The sequence below is a fragment of the Pleurodeles waltl genome, chromosome 1_2 (genome assembly GCF_031143425.1).
Source record: "Pleurodeles waltl isolate 20211129_DDA chromosome 1_2, aPleWal1.hap1.20221129, whole genome shotgun sequence".
In the NCBI taxonomy this organism is placed as follows: domain Eukaryota; kingdom Metazoa; phylum Chordata; class Amphibia; order Caudata; family Salamandridae; genus Pleurodeles; species Pleurodeles waltl.
The window spans coordinates 1,308,392,403-1,308,419,670 of NC_090437.1; the positions used below are offsets into that span (position 1 = coordinate 1,308,392,403).

General features: G+C 47.5%; 1 protein-coding gene across 1 annotated transcript in view; it reads right to left on the reverse strand.

The window, feature by feature from the left end:
• Positions 1-262: 262 nt before the first annotated feature.
• SFXN5 (sideroflexin 5) overlaps positions 263-27,268 on the reverse strand; it is an 809,240-nt gene continuing 782,234 nt past the window's right edge. The window contains exon 14 of the mRNA XM_069205595.1: positions 263-2,858. Within this exon, the coding sequence (XP_069061696.1) occupies positions 2,781-2,858 (78 nt within the window). The 3' untranslated portion in view covers positions 263-2,780. The remainder of the gene's footprint in view (positions 2,859-27,268) is intronic.

The following is a 27,268-nucleotide window of genomic DNA, read 5'->3' on the forward strand; positions in this document are numbered from 1 at the left end:
AGTCCCCTTCAATTCTTCTTTAATCTTTTACAGTGTTTCATTCAATTCTTGACATTATTTAACATTCCCGTCTCTACCTTGGGTAGTGTCTCTGTCCTTTGTATCAATATTTATTTATTGGTACACGGAGTCCAAAGCCTCTTCCTATATCAGTTCTTTTGGCTACACTGAGATTTACCTCAAAGGTAATTTGCTTGACATTTGGATCTGTTGTAAACATCAAGATGCCAGTTTTTGCTTTACCCATTCATGAGCTGAGATGCATATTCACAATTGAAATTTTAATGGTGTTTGCAGAGTCCTGTGCCATTTTTACATAAGTGATGCCTAAGTCTCCCGACCAGAGTCCACACACACATATCTTTCCCAGATCCCTATTCGATTTTGATCTTCTATACACTATAAATCACACTATTACCTGTGCACACCTGATGTATCAGCTTAAATAAAGGTTCCCATCACATTAACAAACAGAACCGGAACCTTCAGATCTCAGATGGCAATGTACCAGGAGAATACAACTTTGAGTTTCAAGGATGAATTTTCAATATAGCCTCATACGATTAACTGGCATTCACTGTGGAAATCAGTGATCATCCTAAAACACTGCATAGTTCGGGACCTTGTTAATCATATTTCAGATATGTATGTATCTATATCATTTATAAACCCTGAATATAGCTGCAAAAAATTGGGATGATGGAGTTAGGAGTTGCAATAGGACTAGAGGAAGAGGAATATCTTTAGGTGGTCCTGCAGCAGGGTAGGTATACTGCTACAAGGTCTCGCTTCAAGTGACAAGTTTTCAGTCTCCAACTGTATCCAGAGATAGAGAAGGGACCTGCAAAGCTGATCTGGGATGGAGTTCCTTGATCATGGCATATAGAAGGTGAAACTATACTAATATCCATCCAAAAGACATGTTTCTTCTCTATATGTTATTTTCTTTCACTACTGCTTTGCCAATTTGCTGTTTTTAAGCCACCGGAGGTGGTTGCACCATGATGGCTGGCTTGCCTGATTAGGTACCCATAGGTTACAAGGAGGGCAGATGATAGAATTATCTCCCATCCCTACAACTACACGCATGCGACGTGCTCTTCTCCCTTACATGGTTACCTTTAAGAGAAGGGTAGAGGGCGGATACAGTAGCAGATACCCAGGTTTCTTAATGCCGGAAGTCAAAATCCTGCTAAGATGACACAGCTGACCTTGGACTATGTCGCTTGAGTTCCTTTGTCGAGAAAAGCAAGTTGATGCCCGTAGCAGGATGCTGTGGTAGGAAGTGAAAACGGTACAAAGCAAGAACTAGCAATGCTCCACCCAAACAGGGCTAGTAGCCCCATCACAAAAATTATCTAATGTGTTCAAGAGATCAATGAAGTTGAGGACTCTGCAGTGAGCATTAGAACAGCCCGGGACAATACTACGCATGCAAGGGATCGAGAAGGATGCAGTTCTTGTGGGCGTTCCTGTCTGCCACCCAAGACTTAAACACCCATTAAATGACAATATATAGCGCACCTATTACGCTCTCTTTTTTCATATGAGGGGAGGACTTAAAAACAGGATCAGAGCGTATAGGTTGATTAAAAGTGAGATAAAAATGAAAAACCCTCATATTTCTGGCAGAAATTATAAACCTGGTGGAGAAAATTCCCGAATGCAATCCTTATGGTGGGGGAAATTCCACTGGTGGGTTCTCCTCTGCATTTAGAATTTCCCCCGGGAATCAGAGGACTTTAATATCATTGCAAAAGGACCATTAAAAAATTCAAGATCCGATGGCCAGTAGAGTTGCCACTTTGCCATGAAACATCTATGGTCCCGTGGTCACATTACCAAGTCAAAATGTTGCTTTTTGGTGAACAGAGTCAATACGCAGGGGGAATGACCTTTTAGATGTTAATGAAAATGCCGGCTGGGTGCGGCTGCAGTGGTTATTGGCAATTGCTCCTATGAGATCCTATGATTTCCCCCTGTGATCACCCTGGCTTTCCCACCCTAATCTTTAGACACCTTGAACAACTCCAGGAGATCATATGGCTCTCTGCATGAGGTCCACTACACCAAAATAGAAGCCCCTAGCCACAGACTAGAAACAAAACACAACCTTAAATATGCCTTCATGATAAAGAGGCTGGAGCGAGGACCAGCATAAAGCCATCAGTCCTAATGGACTATTTATGTTAATGCACCTGAATTACACTCAGATATATATAAAAAAAATCAGCTTTAATTACTAGGGCTGGAAGTACGCCATCAGTACCGTGCACTAACTTAACCCCGTCCCCACCTGTTTCATTGTGTGTGCTACAAACATCCATTTTGTGGATAATTAAAGTCTACCAAGGTCTCCTTTTGAGTGAATTAAAATCAGACCCCTAACTAAGCCCTCCTGCATTCTGTAAGCCAGCTGACAGCCATATCAGGCTTTCCTGGTTATTTAATTAATCGCCCCCCCCCCCCTTTTTTCCATGCAATGTTCCCTACTCAGGGTGTTATGTTTTCATTCTATTCTCTAAAAACTGCTCCAACCCCACTGTGCTGTTTTGTTTTAGCAATGAGACATGTTAATGCATTCTCCGCTCTCTGCTTCAGTGAGGTGGCAATTCTGGGAACGTGTTAACGCATCTCTCCAGCTGTCAGTACTGGTAAGGCAATGCTAACATGACACCCCTCGCGATTTGTATTCAACCTTCGAAACCACCCCCACCCAGCGGTACACTGGGTGAGAAACCCCCATCGGTCCTCGTCAGCGCAGTCAAAGAATTGGCTCCTTATAGTCCTTTGTTGTAGATGACTGTCAGGCTCGTGCTGGCCGCTGTGATTTCTGGTTCCAGTCGCGAGGTCTCAATCTGCGCAGAAGAAGAACACACAATAGTTAAACATTGGGTGGTGCGGCTGGCCGATGTGATCAGTTCTTACAAGATGGCGTTTACAAGACGGTCAATCAGGTGTCAAGATTAGGTACGTCAAATTGCTCATTGCTGACTGCGAATCCTGACATCTCTAGTGCCTATGGGTTGGAAGCGTCAAGAGGTTATTGCTCAACACTTGTGAAACAGGTATGACTCTCGGTAGCCCCAATGATGGAGTCTATGAGCGGTGGGGGAAGAATATACACATTGTCTGACCACCAAAACCACCACCAGCACACTGTGCCTTTCCCTCACAGAGCAAGCATGGGCATAAAGTATACACAAATCCACTAAAACAGAGCACAGAGTTAAAAGAATACGCACACATCCCACCACCACCGCCGCACACTTCCCCAGAGCCTGGAGCATGGAAAGTGTATCCCCAAACCCAAACCTGAAAGAGCATGCAGTGAAATATATATATATATATACTGACACCACCAAATTACCACATCCTCCCCTTCCCCAAGAACTAAGTATTCATAAAAGGTATCTATAATCCCAAACCTTGACAAAGCGCAGGAGAAAACTATCCACATACCCATAAACCAACCAGAACAGGCACAGGTAGAAAAATATATACACAGTCATGACCAAACCCACCACTTCCACATCCACACTCCTTTCCTAAGGGCAGGGCATAAGTAAAAGTATCCACAAATCAACCAGAAGATAACACAGAAAAAAGTAAGTAAACTGACAGACCTCACCACCACTACACATTTCCCCACCAAAGAGAAGGCACAGATAACAAGTATCCACAGACCCACCAAAACAGACCACAGATAGAAAAGTAAATAGACTGACACACATGACCACCACAACACATCACATCCCCCACCAAAGAGCAGGCATAAATAAAAAGTGTCCACAAACCCATCAGAACAGAACACGGATAGAAAAATATGTACACAAATATGGCGAAAACCATCACTTCCACCTACCCACACTTAATCTGCCCCAAGGACCAGGCATGGGTAAAAAGGATCCATACACCCACCAGAACACAGCAGGGGGAAAAGCATGTAAACTGACACGCCAGACCTCCACCACCACATTCCCACAGCAGGGAAAAAGCATAGATGAAAAGTACCCACAAACCACCTGCACAGACCTAAAACAAAGCAGTCCAATAGCACATCCAAGGAGGCACAGCCCATGGCACATCAGCTACATTACACCTCGTAGGGCATGTATTGTACTTATATTTACATCTCACTCTTGGAGCAACAACAGTTCACCACAAACGTTCGACTACCCAATCTACCACAGTGCCAGCTGCATGGCGAAGGAAGTGTTTGCTAAACCCACCCAAAAGGAGGTATTCCTTTGGACTGGAGTTTCGAGCTGAAATTTTAGGGTGTAAAGTCAGCAAGGACTGACATCCCTAAATCTGAACTCTGGGCTCTGATGCTTATGGGAGCTAACATATTCTCGAAGGCGCCCTGCTTGTCCAAAGATGCTGTGTATTGAACATGAGGACGTCCCACAATCTCATTGTTTTGAGGATAGCAGAACCGCTCTCCAACTCTCCTTCATGAGAAGCTTACATGGCCACCATGGCTTACACTGGCCACCTACTGAAGCAAAGATCCGATTTGAAATAGATGGCCTCAGCTACAAGGTAGATATGTGAATAAACCACATCTGGCACGCAACCTTTGCATCTGGGGTAACAAAGTATCCTTCACATCTGGGGTAACAGAGAATCAGGATTATAATTTAGTTTCTTTGGCACTATCAACATGTAGAACTTCACAGCTGCTGTAACCAACTTCTGGAACTCTGCTGAACATTTCTCATAAATTGTATTTTGGTCCTGCGTTCTATGAAAGAAGTCTCATGAAGAATCTGTGCAGCCGCACAATGGAAAACCGTAAAATACCTTCAATAAATTAAAATAAAGGTAACCAATGTCTCAGCAACTAAATGTTGGCCTTAGATAGTTGCCACCCATTTGCTCACTGAAGGAGAACTGGCAGACTGTGCAGGTACAGCAATAACAAGCATAAGCAACGACAAGGAGTGCTGCAACGCGTCAGGGATACCTGCACGCCTGCCTCTAACACTGTCCTCTCAAGTCCTGCTGGGCCATTTCCAATCTTGGCTGCCAGCCACCTACTTCAAAGTAAACCCTATTAAGGCATAATTACTTCACTAGGTGTGACTGGGCCTATGTAGTCAGATTCAGGCCATGATGGCTTCACTCATTCATTCGCCCAGGTTATCACACACGCTTTCACGTGAAGTCAGAATTTTCCTTCAAGAATGTTTGGGCCAATCCACTAACTTGTTGGGAGTTGCTGATATACTCTTCCTATGTTACCTTCAAAGATTTGAGAGAGTCAACACCTAGTCACTGAGTGACTAGCCAAAATACCTGTCCACCCCAGGGCGGATCCACTGACGCCCCTTGTGCACCTCCCTCCGAACCTCGTCGTAAGCACCCTTCCCCACTCCACAGTAAAACCCTAGCCCCTCTTCGTCTGAAATATCTACTGAAAAACTCCTGCAGTGCGGAGTAAATCATTGCTTAGTAACCAGGTTTATGCTATGTATCCCACACTTACACACAGCATCATGTGCACCTGGACACATCACTGATAGTTGAAAAGGAGATTCAGAGAGCTAAGCAATTTCCAAGCAGAATAAGGGAAGCCCTCTGTTTCAGGTAGGGGCGCCATCTGCATTTCTTCGCTGTCAGACAATACAGTAACCTAGCGCAGTGGTTCTTAACCTGTGGCCCAAGGACCCTTGGGGGTCCGCAAGAACTACCCATGGGGCCCGTGAATGGTTAACAAAATTAAATAATTTGAAAATGAATACATTAAAATGAATAAAGTGTATACAAATACACAATTTTGAAAACTTGTCCTATTTTTGACTGTGATTTAATCAAAATATCTCAATATTTTTCGACTTGTTTGGTGTATACTTGTTTTTATTTTCTTATGCACTGAGGTTCAAATCATAGAAATTGCTTGGGCCGGGACCCCCAGGTGTCAGTAACAACTCAGCGGGGTCCCCGGTTTGCAGTAATGATTCAGTGGGGGGTCCACAGCAGCCAAAAGTTTAAGAACGGCTGACCTAGGGCACTGGAAGGGATTTCTTCTTCATATCACTGATCCGAGCACAATTTCTGTGAAGAAGTGATGGCAGCCATCAAGACTCTTGAAACCCTGGTATGGACCGCTCAACCATCTTGGTGGGACCAAAGTGGCAAGATGGACTGATGTTGTGAAGTCTTGGAATGTCGCCATTAGTTCTCTGGCTTTGGACGCCCGTTGTACATCAGACTGATGTCGTGAATTCTTGGAATGTCGCCATTAGTTCTCTGGCTTTGGACACCGTTGTACATCAGTCTGATGTCGTGAAGTCTTGGAATGTCGCCATTAGTTCTCTGGCTTTGGACGCCCGTTGTACATCAGACGGATGTCGTAAAGTCTTGGAATGTCGCCATTAGTTCTCTGGTTTTGGACACCCGTTGTACATCAGTCTGATGTCGTGAAGTCTTGGAATATCGCCATTAGTTCTCTGGTTTAGGACACCCGTTATACATCAGCCTGATGTCGTGAAGTCTTGGAATGTCGCCATTAGTTCTCTGGCTTTGGACACCCGTTGTACATCAGACTTCAGAAGAAGAACAGCCCCAAGTGCTAGTAAGAGACAGTGGAACAGGAAGTGAAATAAAACACAGTAGCCACGTGGTCTACTAGCACTGGTTTGTCTATCATTTAATGATTATAAATGAGCGTTGGGGTCAAGACTGGCCCTAGCTAGAGAAATGCGGCGCTCATTTATAAATAAGGGTGGGTGCAAAATTCCAATACAACGGTGGAGTTCGCAGAGTTTTGCCCACTCCGTGCTCTATTTGGAGCACTGACTTCTGGCAAAACTCCACCAATAACTGCGTGGCAATTTCTTTCTTGCGTGCAGCTCACCAATGTTACTGAGCGCATACAGAGTTTGCATCCCCAGTGCGATTTTTGGGTGCTAGAACACCTCCTGGTGAGATTTCTCAGTGAGGGCGGTCGTGGCAGGTTGCAACAGTTTGCGTTGAAAAAGGTGGTGCGCGAGTAGGAAACTTACTTGAACGGTAGAAAGAAGCAGCGCCTTATGGGGTGCAGTGTGGTGCTGTTTGCACTGATTTTACAGTGCGGAACAAGCTCCCGGTGCTAAAAATCACAAAAGTGTTCGAATTCCACCCACTCACGGAACTGCGCAGAATCTCGCAGAGTTGTTCCACGGACAGAAACTGCGGAATTCCGCCCAGGCCTATTTATAAATACTGAATGTAGGGATCAAACATCCTCAGGCTTTGTGCGTGACAGTGCATCCTTTCATTTCCACTGCTGAAACAACAGTCAATGTACAGTTTGGGATAATAAACTCTTTCAGTTAGCATGACGTCACACCAATTGGAGTTTCAAACTCATTTTTGAAGGTATCCATTCCGAAGCAGTAGACAGAGTAATCACCAGAGCGGTATTAAGTTTATTCTGAAAGGATAAGAATGGCAGGAGTCTGCAGCAAACTTTTGCCACATAGTATTTTTTTTGTTTTAAAGACAGAACCAAAATAAAAGTCTCTTGCCCATGTGACTGATGTGAGAGCAGAGACAGAGACAGAGCCTACGACACAAATATTCAGCCTGGTGGCTTTTTCTTTGCTTTTGTCTCATATGCTATGCCTCGTTTTGGCTTTCGGCTGCAGTCTACTTTACACACTATGGCCCTCATTACGAGTCTGGTGGTCTACTGACCACCATACTTGCAGTGGCAGTCCCACTGTGTGCACTTGGCATGGGCAGTGCAGGGGCCCCTATGCACAGCCCCGTCGCGCATTCCACTGCCCGTATTACGGGCACCCGCCGCACCACCACATTGCCGCCAGCTCGATTACGAGCCAGTAGCAATGTGAAGGCCCTGCGGTGAGCCTGTAATAGGGCAGGCAGTGTTCTGCACGCACTGGCGGGCAGGTGGCGGGACGAGTTTCTCGTAATGAGAGCCTATTTGTGCGGAGCTCTGTATGCTAAGAGAAGGGAACTAATGGATGTAGTGGACCAGTCGTTGACCGCTCAGAAGAACTGAGTAGCCCCTTGAGCCTGTGAGAAGTGGCAACTGGTAATGTATAGGCAGGGACACTGGGAGTATGGGATTCTGCGGCAGAGTGTTTTCTGCATTACTGTGAATTTACCACATTCTCCATCATTTGCTGCATAATCTGCAGATTTTAGCAAAGAAAAATTGTTTCTAGCTCAAAAAGATAAAAAGTTACTAAAAATGTGGCAACAGGTGTTGCCGCACAATGAAAAGCCATTTTCAAAGTTTACCTGATCATGTTTAAGTTGCATATTGCTGTATTTGGGTGTTAAACTGGTAGTAATGAGGTTACACATCCACTAATACAGTGTTAACGTGTTTACTAATGAGAAAATAAAGAAGTCACACTGACAAAAAATGTGCTGCATTGCACCACATAGTTTGCGTTTTCTTGGCACACAATTTTATCAATCCTGCCACATAATTAGGTCTTCCCCTGCCACGTAAATCTAGCAGCCGTGCTTACAGGTATTGCTGTGGACTGGAATTCAAATAAAACTATCACTCTATTGCCAAGGTACTGAGACGACAGAGGAAAGAGTAGGTAAGACTTCTCCTAGAGCCCGCAACAAGACCACCATCAACAGCTAACAGGTGACCTACAGGTCTGAAATACTTTTCGCTTTCTTGCTTGCTGCCATTTTGCCTTCCATCCCTGCGGCCATTTTGCGTTCCATGACAGGCTTCATTCCATCCTCAAGAAAGGCAAATGGTGTCAGACCATTCCTGGGGACCACCTGACGGCATCTCAGGCTGGGCTGTCCGTTGACCTATAGAACTATTGGGTTCCTGCTCAGGACTTGTCCTGCTCTGAAAGGAACCAGTCCAGACAGAGATCTCCCCTGGAGCGCATTGCACAAGCTGTCACAAGTGACTCCATGTCAAGAAGGTGCTCCCCCTCAGACCATCAAGCCAGGCTCCGGATACCTTGAGGGGATTTCTTAAGGAAGCCTCATAATGGTGTCTACAGCACTGACACCTAAGGGGGAATCAGCTGGAGGGTGTACCTGAAGAGACTATACTTCCTGGTGTTGAATAACCAGGTTTATCAGAAGTAGACACAGAAACCATCCTTCACAGGTGGACCATGGCAGTAACTGGCCTTCTCTGGTATCTGCGTGAGATTCTCTCTCGAACAATATATAAGAATTCTATACATTACCACAGTAGCATGCGATATCAAAGCAACACCCCCCAATTTCCCAAAACGTAGGGTTTTAAATACACCAACACAACATATAAAAGTTACAACATTAGTAACATATGCACAATATTTCTATACAATTCTACATTACATATCAACAGTAAAACTCTGTGCAAGTGTACATCTGGCTCATTTTCACATAGTTCTAAATAATCACAATCCCTAGATCTCTCGCTAATCTGATCTCTCCAGAATAGACCTTACATAATCCTGTACCTCCTTGGGCCCCCTCCTCCTTTTCTATCACCCTCTGACTGTACTGGATTCTTGGGGGTGATCCTCACAGCCCTCTTTTCAAACTTGCGACCTCTCCTTCACACTGCTTCAGGCTGTACCGACTTCTTCTTACATCTAGGGGGCGCTTATTGTACGTCTCTGTGGCTGTCTGGATCCCACTGACTATTCTCCGTAGTTTACACTTTCACAGAGTGTGCGACTGCGGCTGACTTGGCAGGTGGATTTCAATATCTTATGTCCCCCTTTCCCTGTTTGTTTGTCAGGCGTGCATCCATATCTGAATCAGCTGGTCACTGTAAATGCACCAAGGCCCATATTTATACGCGGTTTGTGCTGAATTAGCGTCATTTTTTTTTTACGCTAACTCAGCGAAAACCTAACTCCATATTTATACTTTGGCGCTAGACACGTCTAGCGCCAAAGTTATGGAGTTAATGTTGTTTTCTGGACGTGAAAACCTACCTTGCGTCAATGAGATGCAAGGTAGGCGTTCCCGTCCAGAAAAGGGCGGTATGGCCTATGCGCCATATTTATCCCCCCCATGCTAAAATCCAACACGGGGATGGGGGCCTTAAATAATGGCGCTAACCTAGCTTAGCGACATTATTTAACGCCTGGGTATGGGCAGGCATAAGGAGACCTGTAGGCATATTTCCATGGTCAGAGACCATGGAAAGTGCCCACAGGTGCCGTTCCCTGGCCCCAGGGACACCCCCACCCACACCAGAGGGACACCACAGGATGGGGGACCCATCCCAGATAAGTCCCGGTAAGTATTTTTAATTGTTTTATTTTTTCCCGCTCTGTTGCCCTGACTTGGGGCCCCCTGCATGGTGCTGGCCCCAAAGGCCATGCCCAGGGGACATTCGTCCCCTGTGCATGGCCATTGGGGTGGTGGGCATGGCTCCTGTCTTTATTAAGATAGGATCCATGTCTATGGGAGTTGTGCGCCAGAAAATGGTGCTACACTGCTTAGAGGCATTTTTCTGCCTCTAAACAGTGTAGCGCCATAATTCGGCGCACAAGCTACGGTTTCCCCTAGGCCTCCCCTGAGCTGTTAATGTCCTTTCCAAGGACGCTAACAGGGCATTAGCGCCAGCTAGCGCCATTCCATAAATATGGTGCCCGGCTGGCATCTTGGAATGGTGCTAGCCGGCGCTATACTTTTTCACGTATAACTGCGCTAACGCAGTTTTGCATGAAAAAGTATAAATCTGGCCCTAAGTGTGGCTTCATGAGTGTTGTGCAACATTGAGGAGAGTAGTTGTACAAGCTGTACGAAGGAATACTGTGGCTCAATGATGACCGATCGGTGCATGTTGGGTATGTGACGTGCTGTTTTATAGACACCATGGGGTAGAATCATGCATGGTGTGTTCTTTCTCTTTAGTCTGCTGTGGGAATTGATGTGGTGTGGTGTGTTGTAAGTGGTGTGATGAGGTGTCATGTGTGCGGGATGGTATATGTTTTTACTTATTCAGTTAAACGTGAGAGCAGTGCTATTTATGATCTGTTGTGTTCGTTTGCTACTTCTGAAAGAAGAGAAGAATGTTTTGCCCTGTGGTGTGGGTGGTCCTGTGGTGTGGGTGGTCCTGAGGTGTGGGTGGTCCTGAGGTGTGGTTGGCCCTGTGGTGTAGGTTGCCTCCTCTACTTTATCTACATCAGTTCCCCTGCTCATCGGGGATTACTGTACATTACTTCTTGAGTTGGAAGCCCATCCCCAGTTATCTACCACAGGGAGCTAACTTCTACTTTAGCTGACCAGTGTGTAAATCATAGTGTACTAATTATTTCTTGAAGGATGCTCATTGGCAGGGTACCCGAACCAGAAGCAAGAAAAAGAGACAAAAGGAACACAATACGTTTTTGGCAAGATATAATCACCAGACGACTGTGCAGGAACGGATGCTTAGAAACTCCTTGAGGAGGAGCAGTCGGCCTTTCCTCCTGCTCCTATCTTTTCTTCTCTAAACAAAACTATTAATCATTTCTGATGAGAAGAGTTACCAATGAAGAGTGTCCAAAACAAGGATATTAGGATTGCAAATGTAGGGGGGGAACCCAAAATGTCTTCTCGACCAACAACATTTACTAACAACTCCAGAACCTCTAAAATACCTACTTTCTTTGGCTCGTTCCAGGGAGCTGAGAAGTCAACCCTGTTTATTTTGTATTTTGTTTTATTTTTTTAAGTTTTATATAGCACGAACATGACCCTCGAGGGTATCAAAGCTCTTTACAAATGATCAGGACAGAAGAAACAAGCAGAGCAACGAGAACAGTACAGGATGTAGTTGCTGCCAAGTTGAGGGAAGAGAACAACTCAAGGTCCACACTGCTAAATCAACAAATAGGATTACAACTGTGAGTAAAAAACATGGGAGAATACATAGTAGAATATCAGGGTCTGGAGGGTAGAGTTCTTGAGTTCTAGAGCAGAAATCTGTTCATCAATAGCGTTTTAACTTCTTTTTTGAATGATGCCGTTGAGGGGGTTCAGTCTGATTTCAGGAGAGAGGGAGTCCCAAATTCTTGGGGCAATACCCGGCAACGCTTGTGGTACGTTTTCTTTTCATAAAACCTTTGTGGTTTCAACAATAGGGTTCTGGTGCTTCTACGGAATCTGCAGCCGCCAGATAGCTCCAGTTTTTGTGCAAGGTAGCACGGGGTGTGGAAGTGTCGGGCTCTACGGGTCATGCAGTCAATTTTTAGATGTATTCTTGCCTTATTTGGGAGCCAGTTAAGAGATTTAAGATCAGGAGTGATGTGAGTGTTCCTTTTAGATCTTGTGATGAGCCTTGCAGCAGAGTTAAGAGATGCCCTTAATAGAGCCAGCTTAGATCTAGGTAGGCCACAAAGGGTTGCAATTCCATAGAAGCTAAAAAGTGAATCGAAAGATCTAGCATGCTGTGGTGCTCCTATGGGGGCTCACAAGCAGCAGCTACCAAAACTGAGGTTAAATTAAAATAATTTTCCAAAGGTTATGTATAATCTGTCTTCTCGTTAGTCTGCCATGCCTTCATGGCGAAGGTAGCACCTTAACTGCCCAGGCCCTGCAGGAAGAGATCCAACCCAACATCTTTCCATCAATATCAACCATCTCCATGAACCTCTGTAGCACAGAAAGGATGTCATGGAGACCTGATGAAGTAAGGAAAAGATCCCCCAAACCACTTGGTTGGGGACTAACAGCCTCAAGTGGGGTACAGTGTGCCCACACACGCTTAAGCGCAGTTGTTGCTGCACCCATTAAAGCTACACCCTTGTTCAACCTCAATTTCCCCTCACCTTTGTGGTAAACAGAATCTTTCAATAAAAAAAAAACCCACATCTGCCGTCTTTCTTCCATCTCAGCCTGGAATGATCAGAGGCAGGATTCAATCAGAGACCCGCGTCTCCATCGCAACCTCCCACCCCTGCAGTAAAGTAGCACCAGCAAGGTTTGAGCACTAGAAAAATACAAAATATTTCATAGTTCTATCTCTCTATTTTGGAATACAAAAAAAAAATAGGTTGGAAAACAGGTTTTAATGTGTCAGCTGTCCCTCCTCATATTCTGTCAAGTAGTGCAAGGGCTTAAAATCCTACTGAGAAACATCCCTAGCCGCCGCCCCCTCCTCCACATCTCAAGCCTCACCTTCTTTAGAAAAGTGACATCTTGACAGGCGGGGGTGGGGGTTGCAGGGGGGGGAGCGCTAGCACACAAAGCACAGCTAGGAAAATTACCGCCTTCCTGAATCGCAAAGGGCTTTCGAAAAATGTTTAACCTAGTTAGACAAATTAGCAAAAAATTGTGCCAAACAATTTAGGCATTTAAAATATTCAATGTTTAAATAAAAAAAAAACACTGAAGAAACTGTTCCTAGCATTCAGCTGCAAAACCCAACAAAGTATAACATGAAAGCAATGTTAACATGAGGTGCAACATAACCCTTCAGCAAAGCTGTTAAACAACCACTGAGGCATCATGGGAAATAGCACTTCATTTATTCAAATGCACATATGTCAGGTTTTTGCACCATATGTCATTCTAAGCTATTTACAGTAATAATTAAATCTTAATCAACGTTTAACCTCTGTAAAATGTTTGAAGGATCTAATCACCCTTCAGACAGCACTAATGAAGGAGAGATATATAAACAGAAAAGGAAAATGATGCATAGATATCACACCAGAAAGAACAGTAATTGCAAAATTGTATTTCTTTTAGAAATAATCAGCGAATTATGTAAAGTAAGTCAAACGTGTATTTTAAGTTAAGACATCTTGGGTGTCAGAGGTGTGAGCAGCTAATTTTGTACTGCTATCCATAACAGATGTAGCATTTTTTTCCTTTAGTGCTGTTATTAGCAACTTTGCCATGCCGCTTTTACGGAAACACAAAGTACTGAATTTTAATCTGTGAAAGTAATAGCCAAAGACACTGCGGAGAAAGTGACTCTGAATAAACTAAAGGAAAGAGGGAAAAAAACGTTTGTACATACATTCATTTACATTAATTCACAATCTTGGCTCTTTGACATTCATGTATTTCTCGTCCTAGTGGAGGTAAAACACAAATTCTCGGAAATTCAGATTGTGGCATCTCGGTAAGTGGTGGCCAAGACAATGTGGGCTACTTGGCCCTTGTGGGTCCGGCACTCTGGTTGGCGAGGGCAGACCATGAGAAAGGGCAGTTCGAAGACCATCACATATTGGTGAAGGTTAAAGGTTGTATCTTGTCTCAAGAGCACACTCCAACTACGACATAGCCTAGGGACCAACAACACATGCTAGGCTCAAACAAGGAGAACTTGCATGTGGCCCAGGACTGGGTGTGAGATCCTGGAGCGTGGCGTCAATGCACAAGTCAAGTGCGACGAGCACAAGAGGATAGGGCTCAGCGCCAGGCCCGGAAGCCAGGTGGGAATGGTAATCCTAACACTACCGCAGGGCGGCGTTGCCATGGATATCCGAACAACAACCAGTTCTCTGATTTACTTCCCAAGAAAGTGGAAAAGATGCAATGAGAGGTATCGCTCACGTAGGAACTCAACTGCAATAAGTAAAATACATGATTATGAGAAACTGGTGACATGAAGAAGAGGCAAGATAAGAGATTCATTTGTGAAGACCCAACTCATCAGCTGAATTCTCTGAACCATCCTTCGAAGACCGCCAGAGCTGGCCATGAATACAATCTGCCGGAGACCTTGCATATCTTGCAAGCATGCGTGGTTCCTCATCATGTATTCATCAGGAATCATCTGCGTCTGTCGTAATATCCTCCTCTCTACCACTCTATGTCCACTTTAGCCTCCCGTTGATGCTGACATCTTGGTATCCAAAATCAGACCATGCAAACAGTGTAGGTCTTGGAAGCCTACGGTATGCTGTCCCGTAAACAGCCTGCCTGGGCATCCTTTTGCCCTAACTCTGTAGAGTCCACACCTAGGACCAAGAGGCGTCCCTCAAACACCGCAAATTTAAGTAGTTCGGAAATCGCGAAGCCACACTGAGGAGGTAGAGCGAGTCTCTGTACCCAGAGCATTCCAGATTCCCCAAGTGTGGACAATCCATGCATACATACCGTGAGCCCCCAAACACTGCACACACAATAATGTGCGTTAAGAGACACACAGAGGCAGACTCAGAGGAAGGCCCATGGAGGTGGTCTGGCCTTCTTCGGAAGCAGTTTGCGAGTGTGACTCTGCTGGGGCTACCTAAGAAGCAGGTTTTCGTCTTAGCCCCAGACATCTGCACATGGATCATAACATGCCTGGAAGACTCACCAGAAGCCTTGTCTTTAAAACTAGAACCATCACAAACAGTGAAACTTAGAACCAGCATGCACTATGCCCGAGTTGTATCCCTAGTCGTGGCCAAGAGATTTCAGCAGTAATTAAAGAACACTCCAGCTATTTAAAAATAAAGGCACTAGAGGCTGGTCATGAATTAGAAGATAATAATATATGGTGGTCGTAGTGGAATCTCTGGTTAAAAAAAAAGGGCCAAACATACTAAACTAAAAAAGAAATGAAAAGGGCCCACAGCCAAAAACAATTGACAAAAAGCAGGAATTAGAGAGATGGAAAGTAGATGGAGTCTGGGGCAGGGCAAGCAATGGACAGGATGTGACGTAACGACCAGAGCTGCCGACTTTGGAACTGGGAAACCAGGTTTGTGTATCGGAGACAGCAAATCACTTCATCTCCCCTTGCCTAAAGGCAAAAAAATAATAATAATGTGTCCTTGTGTAATGTAACTGCTGCTTTTGAAAAGGGCTCCAATACCTTCAGGTCGACCTTACGCCATATAAAATTGCAAAAAACAAAATGGAATGGTTGGGTGTAGATACACCATATATGGATAAAGGGGAAAGGTTTTAATTACTTTAGGTCTCACAGACATGCTATACAAACCAAGCACTAGTAAAGCCAATAGATCTGAGTAACATTAAATGACAAATCTTGCTGCAGTTAAAAAAAACGATTGTTGCCTGTAAACAACACATTTATGAGCTAAATAATGTAAGGCGTGGTGGATCAGTCTGCTTCTGAGATGTAAAGAAGTCCACTGTGCAGTGCAATCAAGCACTCCATTGAAGGAGGAATGACAAGTCCAATATCCAATAGCATGAAGTGGGAGAGATATACCGTTCACTGGGATAGGCTAAACCACTGTGGAGGCATACTTTAAAGTACTGGTAACCATGGGCCAAGTAGACAGCTGCACTCTCAAGTCAGACCCCAAAGAAATGAATGGGGTCCTACATACACAAAGTGAGGAGTGTCCTTCTACGGTTAAACTCCTTTAGGAGTAAATCTAGATGAAAATATATACCAGCAGAGTAAAAAGCAGTTCTGTGTTCTGATATTACAAGACTACTATTGTTATAATTGCACTCCACGTTAATCTTTTAATAAATATCCACCACTTAATAATTGTCTGTTAAATAAAATACAGACTGTTAATAAAAAGTTAACTTGGGATAGAAGTAAATTATTATCTAGGCAGTTTAAGGCCGAGGAGCCATGACTTATTACCGCTTTCGGTTTAGGGCGATGGCCGCTAACTGTGCTATTTCTGCCGTTACAAGCTGAACATCACCAGTTGTCATGGTTATAGAAAGGGGCAGCTGTCTAACATGACCAACTTCAAGTGCAAATTCCATCAACAGCAGAAAACAATAGACCACTCCTGGAATAACAGCAGTGGAGAGGATTGTTCCTACTATTACTTTGTGTACACGTCTGTCTGTCAGGTGACAAGGAATTCCAACAAAAAACAGTCATGTATGCAGAAGGATGGAGAATTATGCTCCTTTTCCACGCTAAAGGAGAAAAAATATTTCTGTTTATGCTGAGAGTTAGTGAACTTGATTGGCAGGCAAACATTGGGCAAGCAGGAACAGATATTAACAGGTTATAGCTACTGGAACCAGTAACTCAATCCCAATAGTTCAGGTGATGAACGCTGACTTATCGCATGCCCTGTGTCAGGCATCCTCAGTCTTGAGGCTCTAGAGGGCACTCACCCCTGGACAAGTAGAGAGATCAGTCTGGTACACAGAGGGACAAGAATGGTCAACAGAGGGGCACGTATGATCATCAGAGATTACTAATGTGGGAACAATCTCTGGCAGGGAACAGAACACGCAGAGGGGTTTTTGTGTCCAGTCTAGGTTAGTGGTTCTTAACCTGTGGTCCGGGGACCCCTGTAGGTCGGTGAAAGGCTACTCAGAGGGTCCGCAACTGCTCAGAAAATTAAATAACATTAACAGGTTAATAAAATGTACATAAATAAAGGAGCCGAAATTAAAAATTGAAAATGTTAAAACGTTCTGTAAATGTGAAAGAATTTAAAACTGGGAGCTAAAAATTAAATTGGTACTTTCAGATTGATTCTTGGAACAGTGCATCAAACAGAAGAAAGTATCGACAATGGGTTGCCTTAATTGTTTTGAGAAAAGCTCCAACCTTTCCATTCAAATTACAATTTAGATTTTTATATTTGTTTGTGAATTAGGTGAAAAATGTCATCGTTTGTGTATCATTTTGTGGTTCAAATCAACAAAATTGATTAGGCCAGGGCCCCCAGCCTCCAGTAATGAGACTGTGGGGGTCCCCCCCGGATTTCAATAATGATTCAGTGGGGGTCTTGTGGCTCCAGTAATGATTAAGTTGGGGTCCACAGAAGTCAAAAGGTTAAGAAGGTCTAGGTGGAAGACAATCCCATCAACAATAAGTGGTGATATCACTGTGCAGATTCCGAGATTCAAATCGTTTTAGATTGGAAAGGAGACCCACAGAACGGTGAGGTTGGAGGTTGGAGGCTTTGAGGAACCTGCAGAGCGTTACAGAATTTATCAGAGAGATCTTTATCAAAGATAAGTAACTTGTTCTTATGATGGATACTTCTAACTGCAGATTCCTTGTGTTTAGAAGACATACCAAAGCAGTACCTTCCCAGGTGGCGGGCCAGTGGAAATGATCGAAAAGAATGGGAACCGAATGGGTGAAATGCTGTTTTCATTGGACCCAATTGTCAAGGCAGTAGCTCCCTGTGGATGTGTTTATGGACACCCATTTTGCAGCCTGACAGATGTTTAGTGCATGCCAGTGCAGTGGTGGCAGCCTTGGCCCTACCTAGCCCAATGGGCCCTAAGCTCTTCCATTAGCTGTTTTTTTACCAGCACATATCAGATCTTGATGCAGGGGACTATCCACCTTTACAAACTGCTTTTCTGCACTTCTTGACTTTTCTTTGCCCAGAGAACCACATAAAGAGCTGATTGTCTTTGGTGTGATGGAGGTGAAAGCTGAAAGCTCTTTTGGGGTCCAGCCAATGAAGTCTCTCCACTTCTTTGGAGGGGTTAGGTAGGGCAAATAAACATTGGGAGAATGATGGATTGTTCAACATGAATAGCAGTAAAACCCTTTGGTAAATAGGCTGCTCTGGTCCACAATACCACTTTGTCTGGGATAAAGTGGCTGTGCCGAGACACCTTGTAGTTCACTCATGCGACAAACTGAAGTCACTGCAACCAGAAACACAGTCCGCAAAGTTAGGAGACTGTGTTCTCCTCATTGTGACTTGTGCCATCTCAGAGTGCAACTGCCATTCGTAACCCGCCAGGTGCCACCGACTCCGCTCATCTGCTCTGGTCTTCGAAGATCCCACCAGGTAGTTCTCCACCGGGGAACTGCCCTGTCACTCCAGCCAGTGCCAGAGGCAAAACTCCACTGGGCAGAGGGCTCAGAACATCACCATGCCCTGCTTGTTGTAGTTCCACATGGCGGTGGTGTTGTCTGTGGGAACCTGAATGAGCCTCCTGTTGATGTCCTTCAGGACTAGACAATTGGTCCTCAACTCCAACAGGATGATGTGGATTCAGGCATCTGCCGGAGACCAGAGTCCTTTGATCTTCACTTCTCCCAGATGACTTCCTCATCCCAGCAGTGATGCCCCCACTGAAGTTCCCATGGTGCTCGACCCATTGAGACTTCTGGTTGCACTGCAGAGCCCGCATATTCCGCCTGGAATAGTCGATTAGCAATCTGCTAAATGCGAAGAGGCCCAAAAGCTTTGCAGTCACTTTCACAGAGACCCAGGACCATGGCAGAAACATTGTGATCATAACCCAAATGTCCTTGATGCGTTGCGGTGAAGGGAAGACCCTCAACTGCCCAATAACAGGGATGGATCCAATGAAGGAAAGCCTCCAGAAAGGAGTTAGGTGCGACTTTGGCACACTGATCGGGAACCGCAATGATATCAGAAGGTTCCCCAACAATGCTTGGAGGTGACCCATGACCCACCTATCTTCAACAGCCAGTTGTCCAGTTAGGTGAAGACAAATTCTCAACGTCTGAAGGTTGCTGTGGCCTGGCTCTGTTTAAAGCATTCCAACGCAGAGTCAGCCTTCTCGCCAAACAGGCAAGAACCATCAAATGCCATGGGCATGAGAGCGGCTCGCACATCACCCACCAGAGAAGCCTGTGGATGTTACCCCCAAAGCACCACTCTGGTGCCACCTGCTCTGTCCAACCAGTCAGTAGTGTCCAGTCCAACATCGGATGATGCACTTAGCGCCATACTGACCATCTGGGATGGACAGAGTCAAATTTGCTCGAAATTCCTTGGGGACCACTGGCAAGGTCTCACAACCATTGTCCCACAAGGGATGAGTATGCCTTTACAGCAAACAGATGGCATTGACTGACCAGAGAGCTAGGCTGGCAAAGGAAAACATCTGCCTTCCAAAAGTCTCTAGTTGTTTTGACTTTGTGTCAGGGGAAATCATGGGAAATTAACTGGGGGTTACCCTACTGGGGGAAGCTTGACCCAACAAGCTCTACTGTTTAGGGTACAGTGTTCACGAAGCAGAGTCACCTGGCACCGGACTTTGACTTCTGTCAACCTGTCTGTTCACTGGAGGACAGGCTTCCGTCAGGTGCCCATAAGAGTTTTAAGAAGTAACCACTCTGAAGAAGCTTGTCTTGGTTTCAAAACCTCCATTCAGATATTGGTTTTAACCTCCATGGTGGGAAAATATAAGTCTAAAGCTGATGCAGCGCACCTCATTACCTTGGCAAAGGAGTTACTCTCTTCTGTTGGTGGTCTAGGTGGATAACCCAACCCAGTGTCTGGGGAAGTGACCAACCCACTGGCATCCTGTAAATCAAGATATGTTGTCATCATGATAATGTAGTGGAAAATACTCCCGCATCACAAATGCCATCCCCAAAGGCAGATTGGTGACTATCAGAGTCTAAACAGAAAATCTGTTGAATCGCTGGAGTACGGCTTCAAGATTGAAGCATGGTTCTCTCAGAATCTGAATGAACTGGGGCTGTGCCCATCACATTGAATGTTTCAGGTCCTGAGCTCGCCCCCCACGACCGCAGCACCAACCTGCTGCCTTCTGCCTCTGTCCCACGAGCACGCTGCCGTTTGCGTGTTCGAGGCCCTCCTCCACCCGCAGGCATCCTCCTGCGCCTCATCCCTGGTGGCTAGTGGGCTCACTTGACCCGTGTGCCGCTTCCGCCGTCCTGTAAGTGTTTTTTGGCTTTTTCGTTTTTCAGCGCCTCGCCGCCGGCGCTTCTGCCCCCTTTGTGCCCCCCTGATTGCTGTCTCCCCGATCGTGTATTGTGCCATTATTGTATTTCTGATTGTATTTCTGATTGTATTTTCTCATTGTAACTGCTTGTAGTTTTGCTCGTTTTCAGTGTTTTTTGCCCCTTGTGCGCTCCCCGTTCCCTGCCGCTGCCTCCCTGCGGCCCCGCCCCCCTCGCGCCCCCATTTGCCGCTCCCTCGCGCCTCCCGCCTCCCGCCTCCCAGCTGCTCCTCCCTCCCCCCTCCCTTCTTAATGGCTGGCGCTGCGCGTCCGCGCCGCTGGCGCGCCAGAGGCGCGCCAGAGGCAAGCCCGTCTGCGCCCGGCTGCGCCTGGACCGCGCCCAGCGCCACACCCCCTGGCCCTCGCGCCCCCCGCATCCGCTACTCGATCAACGAACTCCGCGCCTTCAACCCCGGCCCCTCCACTGAATGCTGCCGGGCATCCCCGAAGCACACTAAAGGACCTTTTTCCTGCCGTACCTGCAACTTCTCCTGCATCAGAATGACCAATCCAACTACTGAAACATTCAACCCCAACCACCTGAACTGCATCCTCATCAACACCCGCTCCGCACGAAAACACGCCATCGAGCTCTGGGATTTGCTCGACACCACTGATCCTGACGTGGCTTTCCTGACCGAAACCTGGTGGAACGACTCCTCGTCTCCGGACATCGCCATCGCCATACCGGACGGCTACAAAATCACCAGAAGAGATCGAACCAACGGAATCGGCGGCGGAATAGCCATCGCTCACAAAGCTACCCTCAAAATCCACACCCACTCGGACGACACCCTCAGGACAGCCGAACACCTCCACTTCCAGATCCACACGGACCCCAACACGACCCTCAGAGGAACCCTCATATACCGCCCTCCAGGACCAAGAGCCCCCTTCAGCGACACCATCGCCGACCTTGCAAGCACCCACGCCCTCGCTTCCCCGGATTACATCCTCCTGGGAGATCTGAACAACCATCTGGAAAATGCCAACGACGTCAACACCGCATCACTGACCTCCAACCTCCTCAACCTCGGACTCCGCCAGCTAGTCAACACGCCCACCCACATCGCCGGACACACCCTTGACCCCCTCTTCACCTCAAGCAACCACGTTTCCTTCAGCCACACCTCCGAACTCCACTGGACCGACCATCACTGCGTCCATTTCACCTATAAGAAAACCACAGAGCAACACCGTATCCAGCTACCTCCCCACCGCCGCTGGGGCAAAGTCACCCAAGACCAACTGACCAGCACCCTCATAAACAACCTTCCACCCGACGCAACCGACCCGAGCACAGCCGCCATCAACCTCCATCAATGGATCCTCGACTGCGCCAACACCCTTGCCCCTCTCAAGAAACCCACCGCCACCCAAGGAAAGAAAAAACCAGCCTGGTTCACAGACGATCTAACCACCTCCAAAAGCATCTGCCAGAAGCTCAAAAAGAAATGGATCCAAGAACGCACACCCGACAACCTCGTCGCCCTCAAAAACGCCAACCGCGAACACCACCAACGGATCCGCATCGCCAAGCGCGCCCACTTCACCGAACGCCCACGACAGCAAAGAACTCTTCGGCATCGTGAAGGAACTCTCCAATCCAAAAGCCAACTCCAACGACATCCCGCCCTCCCAGAAACTCTGCGACGACCTCTCCACCTTCTTCCACCAGAAAATCGCTACCATCCACGACAGCTTCAACACCGGTCCACCGCCAGACCCCACCCCGACGTCTCCTCCCGCGACTGCCGCCTCACCGCCTGGACCCACGTGGACGAGGCAGAAACCATAACAACCATGAACACCATCCACTCAGGCTCCCCCACGGACCCCTGCCCCCATCATGTTTTCAACTCAGCCAACGCCACCATCGCCCCCGAACTCCGCAAGATCATCAACCTCTCCTTCACTTCTGCCACCTTCCCGGACAGCTGGAAACATGCAGAAATCCAACCCCTCCTCAAAAAACCCAAGGCCGACCCCAACGATCTCAAAAACTTCCGTCCGATCTCTCTCCTCCCTTTTCCAGCGAAAGTCATCGAGAAGATCGTCAACACTCAGCTCACCCACTTCCTCGAAGACAATTCCATCCTGGACCCCTCACAATCCGGATTCAGATGAAACCACAGCACTGAGACTGCTCTCCTCGCCGCCACAGATGACATCAGACATCAAATGGACAACGGCGAAACCTCAGCCCTCATCCTCCGCGACCTATCAGCCGCCTTTGACACCGTCTGCCACCGCACCCTACTGACCCGCCTCCAGGAAGCCGGCATCCAAGACAAAGCCCTCCACTGGATCTCATCCTTCCTCTCCGACAGAACGCAGAGAGTCCGTCTCTCCCCTTTCCGCTCCAAAGCCACCAACCTCATCTGCGGCGTCCCCCAAGGATCCTCCCTCAGCCCTACGTTGTTCAACGTCTACATGGCCCCCCTCGCTCAACTGGCCCGCCAACATCATCTCAGCATCATCTCCTACGCCGACGACACCCAGCTCGTCCTCTTCCTGACCAAAGACCCGCTCACCGCCAAAACAAACCTCCACGAGGGACTAAAATCCATCGCCGATTGGATGAACAACAGTCGCCTGAAACTCAACTCCGACAAGACGGAAGTCCTCATCCTCGGGCGCACTCCCTCGGCCTGGAACGACTCATGGTGGCCCTCCGTCCTCGGACCCCCGCCCACCCCTGCCAGCCACGCAAGAAACCTCGGCTTCATCCTGGACTCCGCCCTCACCATGTCCAAACAGGTCAGCGCCGTCTCCTCCTCCTGTTTCAACACCCTTCGAATGCTCCGCAGAATCTTCAAGTGGATCCCGACAGAAACCAGAAAGACGGTGACCCAGGCCCTCGTCAGCAGCAGACTTGACTACGGCAACGCACTCTACACAGGCATCCCAACCAAAGACATCAAACGACTCCAACGCATCCAAAATGCCTCCGCCCGACTGATCCTCGACATACCCCGCCGAAGTCACATCTCCCCTCACCTAAAGGAACTCCACTGGCTCCCGGTAGACAAGAGGATCACCTTTAAACTCCTGACCCACGCTCACAAGGCACTTCACAACACCGGACCCTCCTACCTCAACACCAGACTTAACTTCTACACTCCAACACGTCAACTCCGATCCGCCAACCTCGCCCTCGCCATCGTACCCCGAATCCAGCGCAAGACATCCGGCGGCAGATCCTTCTCCTTCCTCGCCGCCAAGACCTGGAACTCTCTCCCCACATCTCTTCGCCAGACCCAGGACCTCCTCGCATTCAGAAGGCTCCTCAAGACCTGGCTCTTCGACCGCTAAATCAGCAGCGCTCCCCCCCCCCCCCCTCTCAGCGCCTCGAAACCCTGACGGGTACATAGCGCGCTTTATAAATACTATGATTGATTGATTGATTGATTGAATCATGACCTCAGCTGAGATGGATTCCGCTCAGAGTTGGCAAGGACGATAGGAACAGGGCTAGCCTCTGGTGCCAGTAGCATGTGAGCCGCCTTCGATGTCACAGGATCTGGCATTGATCTTGGTGCCGGATTGGAAGTTGGCTCTGGTGTGGGAGCAGAAACCAAGGTAGGTACCGCAGACAGAGCCACGGAGAGACCCTCCAGTAATATTCCAACTACAGGTATATGCAGATGCTTGGGTGCTGAAGGCCCACCAGAGGGAACCAGACGGGTGCTGAAAATTCACAACATGGGCTCTCCAAGGACCTTGATTTGTTGGGACATCACTGACAGAGACTCAGAAACTTGGGGTGCATCGAGTTGTGGATTCAGCTCTTCGGGGGAAGCCTGAGAGCGAAACTGCAAGGCACCCTGAACACGTTGCAACTCCTCAGGTTCAGAGTGGCGGGGCTTGGAATCGGCTTACAGAGAGATTTGGACCTCAACAGTGAACTGTTGTGGGAATATCCTCAAGTGTAGTAATGGGTCTGCACCATTTGGCGTTCCCAGATCTTTGTTAGATTCATAAGGACGCACTCCTCACAGGACTTGGAGTCACATGGTGTAAGGAAATGCCTCCTTGGCATGGTTGCCCCCTGACTTTTTGCCTTTGCTGATGCTATGTTTACAATTGAAAGTGTGCTGAGGCCTGCTAACCAGGCCCCAGCACCAGTGTTCTTTCCCTAACCTGTACTTTTGTATCCACAATTGGCAGACCCTGGCATCCAGATAAGTCCCTTGTAACTGGTACTTCTAGTACCAAGGGCCCTGATGCCAAGGAAGGTCTCTAAGGGCTGCAGCATGTCTAATGCCACCCTGGAGACCTCTCACTCAGCACAGACACACTGCTTGCCAGCTGGTGGGTGCTAGTGAGAACAAAACGAGTAAGTCGACATGGCACTCCCCTCAGGGTGCCATGCCAGCCTCTCACTGCCTATGCAGTATAGGTAAGACACCCCTCTAGCAGGCCTTACAGCCCTAAGGCAGGGTGCACTATACCATAGGTGAGGGTACCAGTGCATGAGCACTGTACCCCTACAGTGTCTAAGCAAAACCTTAGACATTGTAAGTGCAGGGTAGCCATAAGAGTATATGGTCTGGGAGTTTGTCAAACACGAACTCCACAGCACCATAATGGCTACACTGAAAACTGGGAAGTTTGGTATCAAACTTCTCAGCACAATAAATGCACACTGATGCCAGTGTGCATTTTATTGTCAAATACACCACAGAGGGCACCTTAGAGGTGCCCCCTGAAACTTAACCGACTATCTGTGTAGGCTGACTGGTTCCAGCAGCCTGCCACACTAGAGACATGTTGCTGGCCCCATGGGGAGAGTGCCTTTGTCACTCTGAGGCCAGTAACAAAGCCTGCACTGGGTGGAGATGCTAACACCTCCCCCAGGCAGGAGCTGTAACACCTGGCGGTGAGCCTCAAAGGCTCACCCCTTTGTCACAGCCCAGCAGGGCACTCCAGCTTAGTGGAGTTGCCCGCCCCCTCCGGCCACGGCCCCCACTTTTGGCGGCAAGGCTGGAGGGAACAAAGAAAGCAACAAGGAGGAGTCACTGGCCAGTCAGGACAGCCCCTAAGGTGTCCTGAGCTGAGGTGACTCTAACTTTTAGAAATCCTCCATCTTGCAGATGGAGGATTCCCCCAATAGGGTTAGGATTGTGACCCCCTCCCCTTGGGAGGAGGCACAAAGAGGGTGTACCCACCCTCAGGGCTAGTAGCCATTGGCTACTAACCCCCCAGACCTAAACACGCCCTTAAATTTAGTATTTAAGGGCTACCCTGAACCATAGAAAATTAGATTCCTGCAACAACAAGAAGAAGGACTGCCTAGCTGAAAACCCCTGCAGAGGAAGACCAGAAGACAACAACTGCCTTGGCTCCAGAAACTCACCGGCCTGTCTCCTGCCTTCCAAAGAACTCTGCTCCAGCGACGCCTTCCAAAGGGACCAGCGACCTCTGAATCCTCTGAGGACTGCCCTGCTTCGACGACGACAAGAAACTCCCGAGGACAGCGGACCTGCTCCAAAAAGACTGCACCTTTATCCAAAGGAGCAGCTTTAAAGACCCCTGCAATCTCCCCGCAAGAAGCGTGAGACTTGCAACACTGTACCCGGCGACCCCGACTCGGCTGGTGGAGAACCAACACCTCAGGGAGGACCCCCGGACTACTCTACGACTGTGAGTACCAAAACCTGTCCCCCCTGAGTCCCCACAGCGCCGCCTGCAGAGGGAATCCCGAGGCTTCCCCTGACCGCGACTCTCTGAAACCTAAGTCCCGACGCCTGGAAAAGACCCTGCACCCGCAGCCCCCAGGACCTGAAGGACCGGACTTCCACTGCAAAAGTGACCCCCAGGAGTCCCTCGCCCTTGCCCAAGTGGAGGTTTCCCCGAGGAAGCCCCCCCTTGCCTGCCTGCAGCGCTGAAGAGATCCCTTGATCTCTCATTGACTTCCATTGCGAACCCGACGCTTGTTCTAATACTGCACCCGGCCGCCCCCGCGCCGCTGAGGGTGAAATTTCTGTGTGGGCTTGTGTCCCCCCCGGTGCCCTACAAAACCCCCCTGGTCTGCCCTCCGAAGAGGCGGGTACTTACCTGCTGGCAGACTGGAACCGGGGCACCCCCTTCTCTCCATTGAAGCCTATGCGTTTTGGGCACCACTTTGAACTCTGCACCTGACCGGCCCTGAGCTGCTGGTGTGGTAACTTTGGGGTTGCTCTGAACCCCCAACGGTGGGCTACCTTGGACCAAGAACTGAACCCTGTAAGTGTCTTACTTACCTGGTAAAACTAACAAAAACTTACCTCCCCCAGGAACTGTGAAAATTGCACTGTGTCCACTTTTAAAATAGCTATTTGTGAATAACTTGAAAAGTATACATGCAATTGAAATGATTCAAAGTTCCTAATGTACTTACCTGCAATACCTTTCAAACAAGATATTACATGTTAAATTTGAACCTGTGGTTCTTAAAATAAACTAAGAAAAGATATTTTTCTATACAAAACCTATTGGCTGGATTTGTCTCTGAGTGTGTGTACCTCATTTATTGTCTATGTGTATGTACAACAAATGCTTAACACTACTCCTTGGATAAGCCTACTGCTCGACCACACTACCACAAAATAGAGCATTAGTATTATCTCTTTTTACCACTATTTTACCTCTAAGGGGAACCCTTGGACTCTGTGCATGCTATTCCTTACTTTGAAATAGCACATACAGAGCCAACTTCCTACAC